The 20,607-nt window shown below is 38.7% G+C and overlaps 2 protein-coding genes across 5 annotated transcripts in view; one reads left to right on the top strand and one right to left on the bottom strand.

Moving 5' to 3' along the window:
- Positions 1-644: 644 nt before the first annotated feature.
- LOC122970457 (transmembrane protein 79-like) lies at positions 645-12,301 on the top strand. 2 transcript variants are annotated; one of them, XM_044336605.1, is made up of 5 exons: positions 645-774; positions 2,900-3,747; positions 9,188-9,382; positions 9,490-9,712; positions 11,236-12,301. In XM_044336605.1, the coding sequence occupies exons 2-5, from the start codon at positions 3,030-3,032 to the stop codon at positions 11,426-11,428; spliced, it is 1,329 nt and encodes a 442-aa protein (XP_044192540.1). In that variant the 5' UTR covers positions 645-774; positions 2,900-3,029; the 3' UTR covers positions 11,429-12,301. The 2 variants fall into 2 exon arrangements, with proteins under 2 accessions (XP_044192540.1, XP_044192539.1); XM_044336604.1 differs by having other exon boundaries at positions 645-873.
- A 1,906-nt stretch (positions 12,302-14,207) lies between these two features.
- LOC122969491 (myocyte-specific enhancer factor 2D homolog) overlaps positions 14,208-20,607 on the bottom strand; it is a 35,996-nt gene continuing 29,596 nt past the window's right edge. For 2 of the 3 annotated variants that reach the window (XM_044335194.1, XM_044335195.1), the window contains one exon: positions 14,208-18,936. In XM_044335194.1, coding sequence (XP_044191129.1) covers positions 18,462-18,936 — 475 coding nt within the window. In that variant the 3' untranslated portion in view covers positions 14,208-18,461. Of the gene's footprint in view, positions 18,937-19,456; positions 19,508-20,607 lie in introns of all 3 variants that reach the window. The other variant, XM_044335192.1, reaches the window with a different exon arrangement.

Genomic DNA, 20,607 nt, shown 5'->3' with positions numbered 1-20,607 from the left:
TGGAGAGTCCATAAGTGCTGCGGGCTGTTCAAATCCGCAACTTATCAAGTTCAAAAAGGGCCTCAAGCGGACTTTCTGCAGACTTCACTGGGGAAATTACCCATAGTCCTGCAGCAATAGGCTGTAAAGTGACAATGTAAAAGAAAATAATAATACTAATTATTATGATCAATAATTCAAAAAACAATGATTAATAATAACAACCAATGTAAAATATTTATTTTTGATGACTTTTGCTTTTTTTTTCAACTTTTGTTGTGTAAATCAATTGATGTAGTGAGGTATAATGCACAGAATAATAGACCTATAGGCTTAATTACTTGGACTTGTTTATTATAATCTGCTAAACTAGACGGGCCAAGGTTGGTTTTTGTCCGTCTACAATGTGAAGGTCCTCAATAAGGATTTAATGTGAATATAATATTAACAGTGTTAAGCTCATGTAAAAGAAAAATCTCAATGAGCAGATTTGTTGAGCGTAAACCAGCAGAGCTAAACACCAGAAACATTAAGAACCGTCCAGAAAAACACTTTGAATTTAACTACAGGGTCAAGAATTTTAATTTATCTCCATGGAAACAGTGGAGGGCTTAAATCCCGTCTCAGAGCGTATTTTACCCTCTCACGACATTGAGATTCAGCCTTTGATTTTAGCACCCGTCGTTGGTGCTAGATTGGAGCAGCCGAGGGGCGATTTGTGAAACTCTCGCGAGATGTTGACCTGGCGAGAGTTCGTCTCCGGCTGATCCAACTGAACAGCGTCTCACCTGCCAGGTAACTTCTGACTTCCAACAGTGAGAAACAACTAACTAAACCAGACAACTTTCAGGCAAAGTTGGATGTATTTTGGTGATGTGTCCGAAGTAAAAGCAGGTAAGTCAACCATTAACGGCTCAGTATTAACGTTATATTTCTGTTTAAGTTTCTAAAGACTCGGCTCGTAAATACCGAGTTGTTAAACAAGTTTGAGCTCCAGCCTGAAACTACATTCCTCCTGCTCGTCACAAGGCCTGATTAGCTACACCTGAATATATAAACAGGGCTGGAAAAGTCTTTGTGAAAGCCTCAGTGGGTAAAGCAAACTTTGGACCATTAAGTTGGTAAACAAGCTTGTTCTTTAAGTGAACAAACAGTAAATATGGTACCGACAGGCAGTTTAGGCTCAGAACATGAATGTGTTTTCTCAGTCACAACAATTAGTGACGATTTTCAGCGTTTTAAAGACTGAACAGGAAATGATGACATTTTAATGATAGTGTTGTAGTCTACTGTGTGTAGCAAAGTCCAGGCAGTTAGTCTTCAGAGAGCAGGAATGTTTACAGTTTATTACTCAGCTGAAATGAATCAGTGTTCTGTTAATAATTGGCCATTTAGGATAACCACATACACATCCTACAGTTTGGTTTGGTTAATATGATATATTTAGTGAGGTGAAATGTTCAGTCAATTAGTTAATCAATATAAAATCAATCTACAAAAATGTTGTCGATTATCAAGCTAAAATGCCAAACATCCATTGGCTCCAGCTTCTCAAATGTGAGGATATGTTGCTTTTTCTGTTTTTTTAAAAATTGAATATATTTGTATATATTTGATTATATTTTGGACGGAAGCTGCAATGATTAATTGATTTAATGAGTAGTTGATCGACAGAAAATGAATCAGCAGCAACTAATTTGATAATTGATTGATTCTTGAGCAGACAAACAAACATTTGAGGTTCCAGCCTCTCAAATGGGAGAACCAGCTTCCTTTTCTTGTCTCATATTATAATAAATTTAATATTTTTTTGGTTTTGGACTGTTGGTCACACAAAACAAGACATTTGATGATGTCACCTTGAACTCTAGAAAAGTGTTTGATATTTCAAAGACTAAATGATTTATTGAAAAAAAACACTTCACTAGATTTATCAGTAATGAAAAAGCAGCCGACTGCAGCTCTGATTTAGTGCTTCTGTTGTAGCAAAACAGTAATTTTGGTTTAAGTTAAAGTCAGATTTTGTAGTTTGGGTGGTTTGGTGGGTCTGAAGCATGGATAAGAGTTTTTGTCTTATATTTTGGCTGTACAGTGTTTTAGTAAATAAACATCACTGTGTATAAATTTTATTAAACGCTTCTACCAAATTTAAAGAGAGCAGATTTAACATATAGATGAGATCACAGATTAGGGTTTTTTAATGTGTATTGATATACTTATATATCAATATAAGATATAATGATTTACTGGACTGTCCTCATGAGGCCTGAAACTAACAATTATTCTCTTTTCATTCTTTTGAAAATTGTTTAGTCTGAAAAACATCAGAAAATAGTGAAAGATGCCCATCTCAGAGCCCAAGGCAACGTCTTCAAATTGCTTTTTTTGTTTGACAAAAAGTCTACAACTCAAACATATTCAGTTCACAATGATATAAAACAGAAAAAAACCTTCATATTTCAGAAGCTGGGACTAGAGAATCTTTGCAATTTCTGCTTGATAATTGACTGTTCTCAATCGTTTTTGATTGAGGATCCAGCCGTCCTGTATCAACTAGAAATAACCTGATTTGATGTTGATGTATCCAAAAAGTTTGTAATTCATTCTCACTGAATTTGTTCATGTATGATATTTTACTTTTTGATGTTTGGGAGAATCTTAACCATTCGTACTTCAATTAAGGCCACAGATAGAGCATTAATAACAGTCTTTATGTGCAGTTTACCTGATTATCTGACACACAAAATATTTAAACAGGACTGACTGCTCTATACACTGTGTTGGCCTGAGCGAGGGCAGGACAAGCCTTATAGGGCAACACACCCATGATAAACAATGAACTTTGATTTTTTTTCTTTGTGAAGCTGAAGGTGGGGTAGTAGTCATTTTAAACATTGTTGTAATTTTTTTCCCCTCACAGAGAAATCAACAGATGTGTCCAAAAATGACTTTTAGCAAGTGGAAGCAGCTTTGCTAACAGTCAGACTCTTGACAGTACAACATCAATTGACTGAAAAAGGAGAAAATTGGATTTAAAAACTTGGATTAGAATGTCTGGCCAAAGTGGTTTAAGCTCTGAACTGACTGAAGAGGCGGCACCTTCACCTGCTGGTCCGACTGCAGAAGCTCAAACAGCAGGAAGTGAAAAGCCACACGAGAGCAACAGCATAGAGGATGGAAAGACATTTGAAGACAAGGAAGTAAAGGAGGAGGAGGAGGAGGAGGAGGATCAAGAGGAGGTAGAAGAGGAAGTGAGCGCCTCAGCTCTTTTGGAGCCGAGCACTCTGCCGTGGCCGGGAGATAAAGACAAGAGGCCGCAGACAGACAACGATGATGAAATCCGCACAGAAAAAGGAACTTCAGAGCCTGAAGAGAAGGACGCAGGGATAAATGGAGGAAGCCAGGATACGTCTGACGAGCAGAGCCAGGCAGAGAGCGACAGAAAGGGCATAGCCAAATGGAGAGAGAGCATGCCTGAGGGCGAGAGGTGGAGGGACGATGAGATCGAGGTGCAGCGGGACGGGAAAGGGGACGGTTCACTGGCAGATGATGAAGATGAGGAGGAGGAAGATGGAGAGTCAGATTGGATTTCAGAGAAAGCTGCTCCGGGTTTCACTCCAAAAGTCACGATTGTGCGTCCGTCAAGCAAAGAGCTTCCTGAGGAGAGCGCGTTCTTTATAGAAAAAGACATAGAGAAGGAGCCGCAGATGGAGCCCAACTCTGCAGCGCAATTTTACCCCGACTGGACAGAACAGGACGACAAGTATTGTGAGTATAATACACACAATCACTTCATCTTCATCATCTGGGCCCGTATTTATCAAACTTCTAAGAATTACACTTTACATTGCTCTAAAGAAAATGTACTCATTGAAAGGGAAGAATACGACATATTTATCAAGCAACTTCTACTTACATGTACTATTTACTTTACACTACATCTGCACATTGTCCATTTAAAGAAATATTTAAAGATCCAGACATATATTAAGACATATAAAATACTCTGCTTGGAACAATAATGATAAGGTTGGCCAGTAATAAGTCTAATAAATAAAACCAATAACATCTCCACTAACAATTACCATAATATGGGAAATTCACAACAATAATCTAATATATCTATAACATAAAAATGTATAAAGGGGGATTAGATAATAAGATGCTGCTGATGGTTGAGGTGCATCTAAGAAATCATAAAACAGGGAGATTTTAGTATTGACAAGAGCATCCAGTAAAGATGCACGGAAAGTTATTACAGACACTTTTTTGGGGGGGTTTGTGCCCCTCATATATGTAAAAACAATAAAACAAAACTTGAATTAAATTCTTTGCATGAACACCCCATTAACTGTAAAGGAAACATAGTCAGGGATCTCTGGATCGTAATTTTTGATGTGTCAATCAACAAAGTTTTTTTCAGGTAATTATATCCACATCTATTGAACAACAAAAGCCTTTTTATATAGAGATGTAATTAGTTTTAATGTCTGGGGCCCTGTATGACTCCTGATGATGACTCATAATTACATGTAATACATTTTTAAGAACCAGAACTCGTTTTTTCACATTTTCAGAGCGTACATGTCACTTACTACTTTCCAATATCTTATTACAACCTTTAACCCTCCTTCCAGTTAAACATTCATTACAGTTTGCTATTACAAGCAAAATTGCAAAGCTATGCTTTAGAAAGCAATGCACGTGAACAAACACATGAAAAAGGAGGAAATTATAATGTCAGGCAAGTGGCAAGATAATTCACATCTTTGCATAGCACAGTAATCTCAAGTATAGGTTAGGTAAAATGGACAATATTCCCTACACAGGTGTTAATTAAACACTCCAAAGAAGAACAAACCTGAAACTACTTACAGTATTTCACAGTCTTAAGACATTTAGTTAACCTTACTTTTGGTCAATTGTACTCATTACATACATGGTAACACAACTGAGAGAGAGAAGTTTTATGAAAAATTACCTCTGTTGGTGTGTTTGAGTGCTTGTTGGAAAACACAACATCCAAGACAACAGCCTTCTTAAATGAGTACTCCTCTGATTTAGCATTGTACTCCTATAACATGGTCGCACTCACGATTAGGTTTGCCGCGGTTGTCGATGTTACCGGTCTTACACGGTGTTGGGACATACACCGATTACATTACTTGCCCACCGCTCATACCGTAGTTTTGCTTTTTTATAGAAATTAAACCCATTTAGTAAATTTTCACGTATCAGAGCCCACGTTCATTAAATTAAAAACTATAATTTGTAAAGTATCAAGCATGTTATCAATATTTAGTCGGACGATGGACGTTACAATTATAAACTGAAAGTGTCTGCTCCGTGACCATCTGCAGCAGCAGCAGAGTCGCAGCAAAAAGTAGCAGAGTGAGACGTCTGTTCTCCGTCCTGCTCTCTGCTGTAAACAAACGTAACGCTAGCTCTTAACGAGAAGCTGCTCTCATGTCTCCTCGGGTCTTGGTGCTTGTTTTCGGCAGAAACTCTCCTGCTCTCTGCCTCCTCAGCCTGCTAAAAATTCAGGCGAGTTGCTCTGGTTCTGGTTCTAAGTGGCGGTCGTCCTCTGACTTGTCCCCGTCTGTGTGCAGGTTGTACACAGAGGAGGACCTGCTGGCAGCAGCCTGAAGCCCGTTGTCACTAACTCTTAAGTAAGGGGAAGATCTAAACTAAAAGTCTAACATTTAAGATCAAAGTAAGCGATCTACATATGAGCGTCATCGACGAACATCTTATCTTGTAAAACGTCCGGTGTAACCAGTAACACCGGTGTTGTCACAGTTTATTAGTCAGTGGGAAAATGTCCTCACTGTGGTGTCCCTACTCATGATGGGCAATTTAAAAAAAAAGAAAAGTACAAAAATTTGAAGCAGCAGAACCAGATATATTGTCTTTTTTTTATTCCACACATTATTTTTCCTTGTCAAACTCTGGCACCTACATTACCCACAATGCAACCTGACTCAATTCACTCAACTATACAGATTTAGGAGCATTATTCTAGTAGTGGCTGTTGTAGCCTCGAGCTGTTAGCGTCAAGCAGACATAAGGAGTGGGCTACACGGATCTGGTACCCTCACTTCTTTCTAACTCAACTCCCCCCAAAATGTTTTCATTCTCAAACTTGTAGTCTTCAGCACCAATCGACGCTGACTCGAGTGATGCAATAGACAACTGAATTAAGATGATTCTTTTCACAACATCCATGTTTGTTTACTGTCCTGAATTTGATTTTCTGATAAAGCTCATATTTGCAATGCTTTTCATCTTTCGGGCAGCTGAATCTTAAATCTCAGACGTTGGAGTGTCTTCGAACATACTAACAAGAGTTTTCAAAACATTGCCCTTTAGAAACTGCAGAGGCTTTTTTTCACAGACGATAATTTGGCATGTCGCAGCAGGAAAAGCACAGCTATATTAACATTAGTGATGGTTGAATTACATTTAGCTGCTTCAGTTTCAGGGTCCTGCTACTTACTGACTTACTGGGACACTTGAATAGAGCAAACTCATTGTTAAAGGCCTGTAAGCACATAACAGTAATGGGGGGGGGAAAGTCTAGTTTCAAGTATAGATTATATAAAGAGGGATGTAGAGATGTGTGACGTCACCCATTGTTTGCATTGGAGACAGTTTGAAGCCCAGAGTTGCACCTTACGGTCGGCGCCATCTTTTCCATTTGGAACCAGGACCTTCCAAATAAGTAGTGCGGGTTGTTTCCTTTCACGCTCTGGCATCAAAGCTACTATTTGTCTTTATATCTTATAAATGGAGCAAGAGGGCCTGTATTTAGAGATTGAGACCATAATTACTTGTTGAAAAAATCTATTAACTTCTTATTTCATGAGAGAAGTTGATGCTTTTTGAATGAGAGTCTATTGGAGCCAGCATCTAGCAGCCATCAGTGGTTTTGCACTTTAAGAGACTTTCACATTGGCTGTGGTTGTTGCTGCTTGTTTTCAAGTCTCTGCAAGTTGTTTTTCATACCGTGCTGGCATGAACTGTAGCCAACAGCTGAAGGGGAGATAGGAAATCAACTAGAAAACCTAATAGTTATGTTGAAAAACACAATTCAATCAAATCAGTTTAAAAACAGTATTTTGGGGGCATTTTAAATCTTTATTGATGAGTTGACAGGAGAGATTCCCTTAATTCCCTTAATTGCATCCACACTTCCTTCACTTGCGTCTTTTCCTTCATCTCAGTTCCCCCCACCGAAGAAGCGAGGAGAGATGCAAGGAATAGATGCGAGGAAAGGAGAAAACATAATTTTAGAAAACTGAGACGTCCACATTTCTGATGACAGCAGCACAGATGAATCAGCTGTCCGTCAACTTTAACAGCTATCAACATGGTTTATGAAAAACAGAATCAGAGCCAAAAACAAGAAACAAATGTACACTTACACAAGGAAAAAAAATAAACAATAACAAATAATTAAACACAGTTACAAAAAAATAACATAAATCAGTTCCATAATATATATAATAACTGATAAATTTCACATATCTTTATGCAGCTGTATTTACTCAGTTTAATGTAAACTTAAATTGATCCTTCATGGCTCTCCAGACGAGTCCAGACAGGCCTCAACTATTGACTCTGCTTTCTTTGGTCCAAGACAGTTCAGAAAAGGATCCCATATTTTATCAAACTTTAAAGTTTTAAAAAACCTTTACAAACCTTTACAAGTTGTACAAAAAGCTTCATTAGGGATCAGACATTTTATATTTTGAATGCGTTGCACAATAGAAGGTCTTTTATCAGTGATCCACATTTCTAAAATACACTTAGGAGCACAATACAACGATGTTTGTAGAAGGTGTGTGTGCAAAAGGAATGTGAAATTCCTGTTAAGTATCCAAGATAAATGCCTCTGGTGTAGAGAAACCCCCAGTATCTTATTCAACTCCCTTTGTATTTTGCTTCAAAAATCCTGAATTTCAATACATTTGCAGAAATGGTGAATCAGGGTTCCTTCTGAACTTTTACATTTATTACACAAACGTTTGCATTCTGTATTTATACTGTGTACAAATCAGTCGAACCACAGTGTGGTTTCTATCTGCACCTGCATTTATTAATATTCTGATTGTAGAATTATTTAGATTGTGAGTATATAATACTCACATTAAACTATAGTTTCTAGCAGACACACAAGGATTTCCAGCCTCACATGTGACTGAATGGAAATGACGCTGAAAGGCAACAGACTCTCCTCCTCTCCCTGATTTATAATATTATCCATGATACAGATTAAAAGGAGAAATAAGATAATGAAAAGAAAAGCCTTTCTTATATATGAAGAAAGTTGTCTTTTGTTAATCAGACCGCTATTTTAACTAAATTGTGAATCAGAAAACAAAATAAAAATCTAAAACTTGGGAGTAAAACAGCTGAGTCGGTTCTGTTATTGGTCCCGGTATGAAACTGCGGTGTTAGTGATGTCATATCAGCTGCAGCGTCCGATCACCAACGAATTTCTAATAAAGGGGAGGCTGAAATAGGGGAATTGAGAGATCAAATGTGTGAATTGAAAAGCACCCAGAGAGATGCAGCAAAGGTCCCTGGGACACGGGGTTCATGGTTTACAGCTTAAACTCGAAAGCCACCAAATCCTCATCCTCCTCAAACAACTATTTTAATGATTTCCTGCCTAAAAGCCCTCTTTTGACAGCTATCAAATCAAACTAAGCAAGATTATCTTTAATGATGTCATTTTTGGAAAGAATAACACACAAATCTACTTGGCTTCAGATTTAACAAAGATCAGATCTCACCGTGTTGTGGTTTGTAAGTGATGTAGTAGACGCAGCCAGGCACAGTTAAGATTTTTAGATTTATTTATTTTTTGTGAGGGTCTTAGATATGAGTTAACAACTTTCGTTTGATTAACTCATCTCATAGCAGATTGCTGTGTTTGTTCTTATTCAGACAGGATAAAGTATTTCTGAGGCATATTTTCGCTGAGTCATTACTCACTTAGCTCGGTGTAATGATCTCTTTTCTCCGTAATCAGATATAATTACATGTCTCGATGAATTATGCTGTGACTTCAGTCTCAGTCTCATCCTCTTTGTCTCGCTGTCACCGTCTTGTCCTAATAAAGACAGTTTAAATCAATGATGATTTACCAAACTGTGTATGAAAGACGGGAGAAAGACAGACTTGTTTTTTTTCCCCTCCTCAGACCTGTGTGAGCATGTGTGCAGTGAAAGGCTGAGGCTGGTTCTGGCGGTAGTGGCTGCAGGGCTCCTCTTTCCTCTCCTGGTGTGGGGAGGTTACGCCTTCCTCCCCTTTGATTCGCCACTGCTGGAGAGCACCCCCCTCAGGGTGGTGTACACATTACGCTGCTCCTTCTTCGCTACCATCCCCATCATGCTCGGTAAGACTGTCAGCACATTTGTTTTTGTGAAATATGATGTAAAATGAACACAGTTAAACACACAGACTAATAAAAAACCAGGTAATAGTGAGTTGGTCTCTCCGCAGGTTTGCTGGTGCAGGGCGTGGCCAGGCTGCGCTACAGTTCGCTGACACCCCTCTATCAGAGCAAACTGGTGAACAGAGAGGTGGCGGTGCACTGGCACTACATCAATGAATCGCTGGCCCTCTTCCTCTTCTACTTCCTGCAGCTCGCCGTCATGGCAACATACATCAGCCAGGACCTGGTCAAGCTGGTGCCGCTGCTCACCATCATATTTGTTTTCGGCAGGTATGTGTGCTCGTTACCCAGCAGCACGTTGTCTGATGTTTAGAAGCCAAACTGGGCACAGATGAAGGGATAGATGAGTCTGCCATGTGAGAGAAAATTTGAATTTTGTTTATCATAGTGCAAGAATGATACTTAATTATTGCAGTTTAAAGTTTTGTTTTGTTTGTTTTTAATCAGTATTCATACTGTGCAGATGAGTCTCATGTTTAGGGGGCGTTTTGGTTTCAGAGGCCACATAAAACAGACTCATCAGATCTGAATTTAAACAAAAGATGGGTTCATATTTTTAAGATCTGCTCCAAAATGTCAAATGTGGTAGTGAGGGTAAAGGATAATGGCATAAATTAAGACAGGAACAGCTTCAAAATAATAACGTCAAAGTTCTTGAGCTCAAAAATCAAAGAGTTTAATTCTGTCAGTGCTTGAAGAAATCTGCAAAGAAGAATTAGAGTGAAAAAAAATTACAAAATAACTCAAAACCATAATTGATGGAACATCACAAAACTCACAAGTTCAACTTCTTATTAGATTTAAAACAAGGCCTTACTGAGCCAAATATGAGCCAAAATAAATATTTTTTGTTTGTGAATATGACCATTTCAGATTTTTATCTACAACAGTGAACTGTAAGCTTCAGATTTCCTCCCTGTCATGACTAAATTGCTGCTTGATGCCGTAATCAGTGTCGTTTGTTTGTATCTTGGTTCAAACAGCATGAAGGAAATGAACCGCGGGTCGACAGATTGGACCTCAGCAAAGTCAGCCGGTCTTAGCAGGATGATTTCACACACTCAACAGCTATTTAAACAAACAGATAAAGAGTCTATACAGTAAATAATAAATAATTATAACATAAAACAGACACATCAATGGCAGTGACAGATACAGCTTTGTTTCATGTCCTCTGTCAGAAACACTAATGGATGAGTGAGATACCAGCCCTATTATCTGAACTCTTTTTAACTTTTGACACAATCTATCTGTTGTCAGGGTCCGTTGCTTTTTGCAGCACCACTTCCTTTTGTGACTAATCCATTTTGAATACTGTCACTTTTTCCACTTCCAAATAAACTGGTTAAACTGAAGGATTTGTTTAAAACCAGTCTGATCAGTCGTCGGTGTTTGATGTGTTGTAACGGGCAGCACTGTGCTAAACCCACATCCTTGATGCCTTTTGCAGTTTGAGTTGCGACCGCTATGAAAGAAAACAACTGAATACATGAGTGAAGGAAAGTCAGAAGAAGAATAAAGCATCTATTAAGTTGTTAATCCAGCTTTGAGTCATCAAGCTCTTGTTTTAAAAACTGATGAAAGGCATGAAGCAGCTAAGCCGTCTAATGTTCCTGCTGCAAAGGGAGAGTGTGTGTCAGATCCTCTAATCATTATTCATCCAAATCAAGCTGATTATAAACATACATTAAACAGAAAGGAAAGAAAGTACGTCCATCTCATTTGCCTCTGTAACTTTTTTATGTGTTTCTCATGTTTCTGAGAGTTGGTTTGTGTTGTTTTCTGTGCTGCAGGCTGATCTACTGGCTCTGCCTCTCACTGGGCAGCAGCATCAGGGGCCTCGGCTTCGGCTTCTCGTTCTTCCCCATACTGGTCATGCTGGGCGCCAACCTCTACTACGTCTGCGCGTCAGTCGGACAAGGAGCGGTTTTTGACGTGGGACCGCCCACGAAAGCTCCTACTCCCAGGCTACGCTGGTGGAATTAAAGGGGTGAGGAGAGACAAAACAGCTGCAAAACACTGTCAAATATCATAACAAAACATCACATCTCAGGCTCGGTCTTTTGGTGTCCGTTTTTAGAGAGAAATCAATAACATGCAGCAGGTTGTGAGGGTGTTGGAAGCTTCTTCTCTGTATTAAAAAGTGCAGACCGACATCAATATTCACATGAGAGGTGAGCGAGGAAATTGGAAAAGTTTACTTACATCAAATTAAAACCCTACAGAGAGATGTGGCCTGAAACATGAGCTCTTTTTTACAATGTGCGTTCGCTAATTTTGTACCATTTATCTTCCATTATAAACCTTTAAATTGTGTTAACCTTCATCTTATCAGTGAGCTGAAGAAATCCACTTTAGAGAGTTTCAGTTTGAGTGTTCGGATGTGTTGCAGCAGAACACAGAAATGGAAAAATTGAACATGAAACTTTCAGCTATAAGCACAAAAAAGATGTGGATACTGAATGTACCTTTAAGATAAAATATTAAGGGTAATATTGTATGCAGCACCTTGTTTACTGTACATTTTAGCAGGAGTAACAAGAAATGCATGAAGCTTCTTTTTCTTTTACTATGAAGTTGAATTATTAACATTAAGTTGTTTTATGAATTATTTCTTTTTTATATTGTCAACAGAAAACTGACATTTAAAGGTAAAAATTTACAACCAAGACTGTAAAATGTAATTTTCTTTATTTTATAGCAGCAGAAACTGCTGGGTTATGTTTAGATTTATTCTCTTTTATTTCTTTTGAAGGATCTTTTTCAGTGAATGAATGAATGAATGAGTATTTAAAGTAAATATAATCAATATTTGGGGGCTTGAAGGAGTTCAATAAAGCTTCATTACCAAATACAATATTCAACAGTGTCACACATGATGATTCAGATCTCATTTACTAACCGCAGAGAAGGGGTTGACATAACAAAAGAATATGAAAAATGTCCTTAATTTTGCAGGAAGTTCACAGGGTAAGTTACAAGTACGTGTCCGCTCTTATGATTTATCATGAGGCGAACTTCAACAAGACCAAACAGCAAAACCTGAACAATGCTGCTGACAGTTTACTGACAGTTTACTGACAGTGACGCAAACCTCAAGAAGTCTAATGTCCGGCAGTGGGGAAGCATTATGGCTAAATTAACACCCACCATGAACATAATCCAGGTAAATACATGGCAGAGTAAAGCACTGAAACAGTCATACAGGACATCAGTGTAATAAATCCTGGAGAACACTACGTACAAATTCATTACAAGGGTCTAAAAATTAAAAATAGGACATTTGTTTTCATTAAGACTTGAAATCACCAGATGAAGTTTTCTGTGATATTCTGTTGTGATGAGTAGATCCACACCTTTATCAGCCGTTTCTCCTTCAAAACTGATCTCATCACACATAATAGAGGACAGAAGCTGCTGTGAGGGTAAAAATTGACCTTTGTCTGACACTTGATATTCTTTTCCATCCTTTTGATTTCATGTACTGTTTAGTACATTCAGTACATTTTACCTCCCACCATGTACTTTTTTTTCTATTATCTTTAACAAGTTTTCTTAAACAGTGTAATGGAAACTCTTGACTTGTGCCCTTTTATTGATGCTCCGGATGATGATGATTTAGCCGATTTGAATGTGAGGGAATCAATGAGATGCATGAGTGGAAACTAAGCAGTCCTTTTTGTAGTTTGCTGTACTTTGTATTATATTAGTCAGCTGGAGGAGTCATTACATTCAGATCTGAAATGGAAACCTGATAACATCTTATAGTGAACAGCTATAAATTAAACACCTTGCACAGCATATAAAGTACGAAATATTAACACCAGCTAAAATAAAATGCTGCTTACACATTTATAATGCATCTGTTATGGTACTCAAAAAATATATACAAACTGCAATTTACAATTATTTATTATTGCTTTATCTGTTAATTATTTTTGCAAGCGACTACTCCCATAAGATGTAAGAATTTTATATCTTTTTGTCCAATCAATACTCTGACAAGCTGGAGCCAGACAATTTTTTGGCATTTTAACTTAAAAATGGCTTAAACGATTAATAGACTAACAAAATAATTAAAAATTAATTTTCTGTGGATTGACTTATTGATTAGTCAACTGATGGTTTCAGCTCTATCATATAATAACACTCATGGGAACCAGTTTTCTGCATAACAATTACTCTTACTTTTTCATACTTGAGGTACAATTTCCTACCGATACTTCTGTACTTTTACTACATTCATAAGTATAACTTTGAATGCTGAATTTTACTTTTAATGGAGCATTTTTGAATTGTGATTCTACTTAAATAGGATCTGAAAACGTCTTCCTCCACTGTCGAGGATCAAAACAGCCAAAACTAATATTAAAAGTAGGACAAAAGATCTCATGAATGAAGATATTTTCATTGTGATGAGGTGATTCTTTAATCTGACGACGACATTGATGCTTCAGCAGTTCCTGCTTCCCTCACTGGAGGTCATGAGCCATCAGTTAAATTTAGCCGTCGACTTATCACTGAACGTGTGAAATGAAGCTTCATTTCACGTGTTTGTCACTGTGACAGAGTTAAAAAAAAAAAAAAAAAAAAACAGATGATAAACTGAAAGACTCTGAAGTGAATGAAGAAAGATTTGTGGACATTTTACTTGCTTCTCTTTGCTGTCACATGTTCCTGATGTTGGAGTCTTGGATCATTTTAGAGGCACTTTTGCTTCGTCACACAGTTAACTGTCAGCATAGAAAATAAACCACAGATTCAATTTCATTTCACTCAGTTTGTCTATTTAATATATAAAATACGGTAAAACATACGCAAAAAGGATAAGGTTTCAAGGGACTTGGATACTTTGGTACAACAAACACTTTTTTGTAAAAGCGGTATAGAATTTCAATAACATATCAGTGCATACTTTGTATATGAAAATATACACAAACTGTATATCATTCTCAAAAAAACAACAAAAAGAAATATTTTCTTTACAACAAAACCCAAAGCAGACTAGCTCAACACAATATATTAGCTATAAATTTCATCTTTAGTATTTCATATGCTACATTATTCTGAGTTGTTTTAACTCATTTGTGATGCATGTCCTTTATCATTACTGTACGTAACATAAGTTTTGTTGTTACCTGTATCCCATGCATTAACATTTTTCAAATTTCATGAATTACTAATTTCAGTTGTTTCCCGTTTTTATAAATATATTCTATATCTTAATTAAAATTGCAGCATTTAACTGGTATTTCCTTCATTGCATTTGCTAATACCACAATAACTGATCGTGCAATTTTCAGCAAGTTGTTTCAAAAAAGGAAACCAGTACTATATGTTTATGATAAGGAAGATAAAATAAAGAGAGAGAAGAAGAAGAAAAAAAAAAACAGTTGGCTATCCTACACAATAGCAATAAAATAAAAGCTCCATAATAATATCATTATAATCATAGACAATGGAACTGTCACCAGCACAAATTAATCCAAAAATAGTGAGATTCTAAAAAACATTGTACACAACAAGTAACAGGGGTGCAGGTTTTCATTTCTCATATAGATTGTCTTGTGACTACACTGCTAGATTGGACAGAGAACCTTTTTTGTACATGAACAAACCTGCATGTGGCAGGATGCCGAAGCCAATCGGTGTGGTGTCACATTTCAGTTAACCATCAGCGCCCACAAAGTTTCCATGGAATTGATTTTTTGATTTTATGTTTTTGTCGTCGTTTTTTTGTAAAAATGGAAATGACTGTGTGGTAAAAGAGGAGATTATTATCTCCATTGGAAAAAAACACCGTTAGTATTACACTGCAGCAGCACTTTCTGACCCGAACAGCTGATCTGCGACGTAATAAGAGTGCGAAGCATGCGTAGGAATACGGAAGTTGTACGTTTAAGAAAACGTAGTGCCAAAGGAAAGGGCTGACGGCAAAGAAAGTGGTGGAAATATTCTAAATATAGCGCACACTTAAACTGATGTTGCTTTTTTAAAAAAATTTTTAGGTGGCTAAAATACAATTTGCACAGCAGTACATTGCTTAACTTCCATGCCGGTACGCCTGCCTGCTTCTCCAAACTGGGGGTGTGTCGACCCAAATCTACAGTAGATAATATACTGACTATGGATAAGTACCTCATACAACCCCACTTCAAAAAAATACAAACTATCCCTTTAATGTCTTCTATATGGATCATCAACTAGTGACTTTCTGGACATGCAGCTTTAACGTCTTCTAGCATGATAGTGTGTTTGTAGCCAATAAGTGCATCTTTTACATGGTTCTCATTTTAAAACGAGTCAGCTAAAAACATCAGATGAAGACCGACCAAATCACTGAACGACCAGTAAGCTACAGCTGATCAAATCTGCCAGCGACAGTAATCAATTCCAATCAATTATCTTCACCTGTCGGAAATCAAGGACCCATTTTTTTCAAAAATTACTAAGACTTTTTTTGTGGTAAATCTACCACCGTTATCGCTGTAAACTGCATTTGTACCATGACATTACGCAAAGCTGGACGAGCGTAGCAACAGTAACTAAGGGGCGTGGCTTACAAACGGTCAATTAGCAGAGTGAAAAGCTACCCACCACACTGTCAATGGGGGACGGAAAAATTTGTGAGATGATAGAAAAATTTAAAACACTGGTGTTGGACAGCCTCCCAGACACACTCCGCATAAAAGCTGCCGTCGTCGTGCACCAGGTCCACTTCATCTACACCGACTTTTAAGTGTAGGATTGTTTCCGGAGAGAACAAACTGTCAACAAACGGCAGCTTGACGCGCCAGTCTGAAATTCTCAAGGTTAAAAAAAAAACACAAAAAAAACCATATCAGGAGAAACCTTTCTATTTGTAGACTATAAACAACCTGTGTACACACACTCATACACAAACTTGAAATGATTCTGGCACAACGAATTTGTACTAAAAAGCATACAATTAAACAACACAGCACTTCGTAGCCAAATTCTTGACTTAATTTCATAGTGAAAAAAGGCGAAATCTGTGTTTTAAATGTGGAAAAACGATTTTACATGATTCTTTCAATCAAAATATGCCGTGTACTGTATCTCTTAACTAGACTACGAGTGAATGACGGTGTCTTCATGATTTTATATTAAAAAGGTGGTTATGGACAATTCTTACTTTTGATCGTGGATTTTTTTTTTTTTTTTAAAAATGTGTGGCAAGAGAATATGATGACACCACAACCAAGCAGGCCTCTGTGAGTGAGAGACAGAAAGTGCACACACCATCAACACTAGCATTAAAATAGGTTTACTGAAACGAGTCCGATCCACCATCACTACCCTAGTGTGGCGTAACCCCTGCACCGTAGCTCGAAACATATCAAATTCACACTCATATATGCAAACAGATCCACTGAGAATCAACACATTGCTTGTTTTTAGGGATACCTAGCAAAGTCTATGCAAATATATTCATATGTACATACACGTTGTTGAAGCTGAAAAGCTATTTTTACTTTGTCGCCAACTTGAAGCGGTAGAAATATAGAAAATGTCTTTTCCTTTCACTTTTTGAAACACCGCAAAGAGATAAGGAGAGCTAGAGAGAGCTAGAGAGGACATCAAAGCTTTTTGTATAAGGAGTGATTTTTATACAAAGTTCCTACTTCTGGACAACTAACAGACCTTCAAAACAGATTTTTAAAATACCAACAGATAAAGAACACTTGGACTGAAAGAACCAAATACTTCCCTACCCAAAAACAAAAAAAAGCCACCAGAGGCTCATAAAACTCATACTATGCATTTTAACTGGATGGCATCTACTCCTGGTAATAAGCTGAGTGACTGGCTGGATTTCTGGTGCAACAAATTTCCATCCGAGTTCCAGAGGAGAATAGGTGCGAGGACGGGAGGAGCACCCAGTCTTGAGGAGAGAGAGAGAGAGAGAGAGAGAGAGAGACAGAGAGAGAGAGAGAGAGTGTGATGGCGAATTCAAAGCCTGAAAAAGCATCGACAGTTTCATATACTAAGTCCCAGTCGTTTCCGTGACAGTGCGAGTGATAATTCGTCAGTGTCCCTGCACCGTGTGTGCGAGAGGCATTTGGCATTTTTCTTTTTTTTTTTTTTCTGAAAGAAGAGGTCGATTTTGGCACTCTGGCGAAGGTGCTCGACTCCACAGCTGCAGAGTGCCACCTGAGGGCCTCGGGCCTGTCTGGGTGTACGAGGTTGGTAATTGTGTCAGCGTTAAAAGATCCACTGGTGGTGAACTATCCTTATCTAGACAGAGCCTGTTTTGAGTCTCTTTTTGCTCAGCGCCAGATAAGATGCTCAGTTCCTCAAAACTCGTCCAGATAAAGTTATTTCCAAAAGTGCAGTTTGGAAGTGACTTATGGAAGAATGGACAGCACACAATTCAAATGACGTTGGATTTTTAAAGAGCCGGACGTGGGCGAGTCGATACTGCAGAAGTCTCGTGATGTCGACAAGCCACCGATCACATTGTGAACAATGTAGCAAATGAGCTCGATGTAAATACATGAAGGTGATGCGGGAAACCATGTGAAAGATAAATGTTTTTATGGTTTCATCAAGATTGCAGAAAGGTTTAACACCTCGTTTCTACCAACAGAAATTACTACACGGGAGTCCATTCAAGCAAAAAGGCTTTAAAAATCTACTGTCCCTCTATTCAAGGGGCCTACCTGGGACAAAATATCCAGCTGAGCACTAAACCATCCTCCCCTCACTCAGAGCGCGATCCCCAAAAGGATTTATGTTATTTTTTATGGTTTTTTTTATTCTTTTTTGGCAAAGCCTCGTAAGTCTGGATGATGCAGCTGAGTTGTATAATGTTGGACAGAGGCAGATGTGTGATGATAGTGTCACATGGCAGTGGGGTCGGGGCAGTGGGGGGGGGGGGGGTCAGAGATGAGTGTGTGTGTGCGTGTGTCTGTGTGTCTGTGTGTGTGTTTTGTGGGTGTTTAAGTGTCATCAAAACTTCACTGGGGGGGTTGCAGAAAAGATCTTGCCGCTGCCTCTATGTGACCCAAGCGTCTAATCTCATGCGCTTGATGTTGCCTCCTTCCTGTTCTGGTTCGTTTGACGCCCTGAGGAGCTCGGCTGAGGGGCTGAAGTCAGGCGGCACAGACCGGCTGGCGGGGCCGACGTTTCCTGTAGCACCGGCAACATTGCCTCCGCCGCCGCCACCTCCACCGCCAGCACCAGCTGCGCCCGCGTCATCCCGATCGCTGCCTTCAAAGGAGCTGGCGTTGCTGCTTACGCTGTCCGCAGGGGAACGGCCGGTCGGGGGCTCCAGGCACAGCAGGGAGCCGGGGTACTGCGGTGGCGCGGTCAGGATGGCCCCTCCTGAGGTCGAGGACGGTGTGGTGGAAGAAGGAGGAGGGCAAGGGGTGCTGCGATCCCGGCCGGGCGAGACGGGCTCCGATTTGATGCTCACGCTGGAGTTTGTGTTGACGGTCAGCATTGCGCCTTGAGGTAAATGGGTCACAGGCCTGAGAAGAGGGTCACGGAGAACAGAGACAGGAAGGAAAATGGAAGATAAGGGACAGAACAAAGAGGAAAGGCGAGAAAAAAAAAAGAAAAAAGAAACAGTTAGCCACTTGACAAAGGCGAATGAGAAACTGTAAGGCCACTCGCATCAGACAAAAACCCACATTACAAGGCACAGCACCAACAGGGAAAAGCGACATTCGATTATTCAATAGTCCAATCAATTCTGAGCCTTTTCAAAGCAGAAGTGAGAACCCCGCTGCTCCCAATAAATCAACAGAACAGCCCAGGAAGCATGAAATGATTCGTATGACAGGGTGGTTCGCAATGAGTCAGCTATGATGTGACTACAAAATGATTTAAAAAAAAAAACAAACAGAAAATAATCTCGGGTTAGAGAACATGGTGGAAACCGGAACTACGTCTCTTTCCTGTTTGACTGCAGACAGCACCAAGACATGCTAAAGGGGAGCCAGCCAAAAGCGCACAGACACACAGGAAAAAGGAAGTGTGATACAGTACCGGCCCAACCACTCATCTCTACCCAAGAGCAGGTTGGACGGAGAGCCAACACTGTGGGGAGAAAACAAAATGTTGGAGCCCAAACCAAAGGTGGATTAGAAGGCATGTGTGGAAAAAAGTGTGAAAACATTATTGCGAGCAAGATTTCTTCAACAACAGCAATAATGTTAATAATGTCTTAGCATCAGAAACACAAAGACCCTGATCTGCTGATTTTTTTTCTTTTTGTTCCAGCACAAGTAAGAATCCAAGCATGAAAATCTTTTTTTCTGATCTATAAACAGCATTTACACAAGAATTGGATGTGTCAGAATAAAGCAGGCGTCATTTTTTGAACTTTCACTTTACTGTATAGTGTGTACGGTGGCCTTAAAAGGACAAAAATGCATACAAAAGTGAATGCAAAAACCTTAGCATTCTGGCCAAAACTTTCTATCTCAGTAAAGCAATTTCCTGGTTAAATGAAGTGTTATTTTTATGAGGAGAAATGCACTCCAAATCTGCAAATACTAAAACACAAAACAACAGAAATGTGCTCGTAGTGAGACAAACGGGATTGGCGAACAAGACGAGCATGAACACCATGTGGTTCATGTTTTGAATTGTTTCTGACGTGCATTTGCTTTCTGTATGTGTTTTTGTTTGTTTGTAGCGTTTTGACTGTGCTTTCACTCTTGTATGTGTTTTGGGTGCTTTGAGGCCACCGTACTTGTCAGTGTTTCAGGGCTGTAAAATAGGAGTGAAGGAAATATAAAAGTTGACAGTTAATTTGATTTGTCACGGCAACAGACTGTAGTGTTACAGTGATAAATGTTTAGACTGTAGAAAAAAATATTACTGAGATTATTATTAAGAACTCATGACTGCAATAATTTATGTCCTGTTTTTTTTTTTAAATCATTTATACGGTTAGATAAGCCTAATGATAAAATAATAATCAAAAAATACTGTATGTCTGTGGGATTCCTGCACAGTCTAATAGTAACAGTAAATTTACTTCAAAGTCCAGTCAGAGCTTAAACATTAACTGAATTACTAATGGATGGTGTTTCATCCATCACAGAATAGATAATAGTGTGCTCAGTTTGCCTCACATTATTAGCACATATTTAGTAAACTACCTTAAAGCTGCAGGATCAAAGAACCATTTG

Source organism: Thunnus albacares, chromosome 19 (genome assembly GCF_914725855.1).
Source record: "Thunnus albacares chromosome 19, fThuAlb1.1, whole genome shotgun sequence".
NCBI classification, from domain to species: domain Eukaryota; kingdom Metazoa; phylum Chordata; class Actinopteri; order Scombriformes; family Scombridae; genus Thunnus; species Thunnus albacares.
Note: the sequence above shows the minus strand (reverse complement) of the source record. Positions and strands in the feature narration are given on the sequence as shown.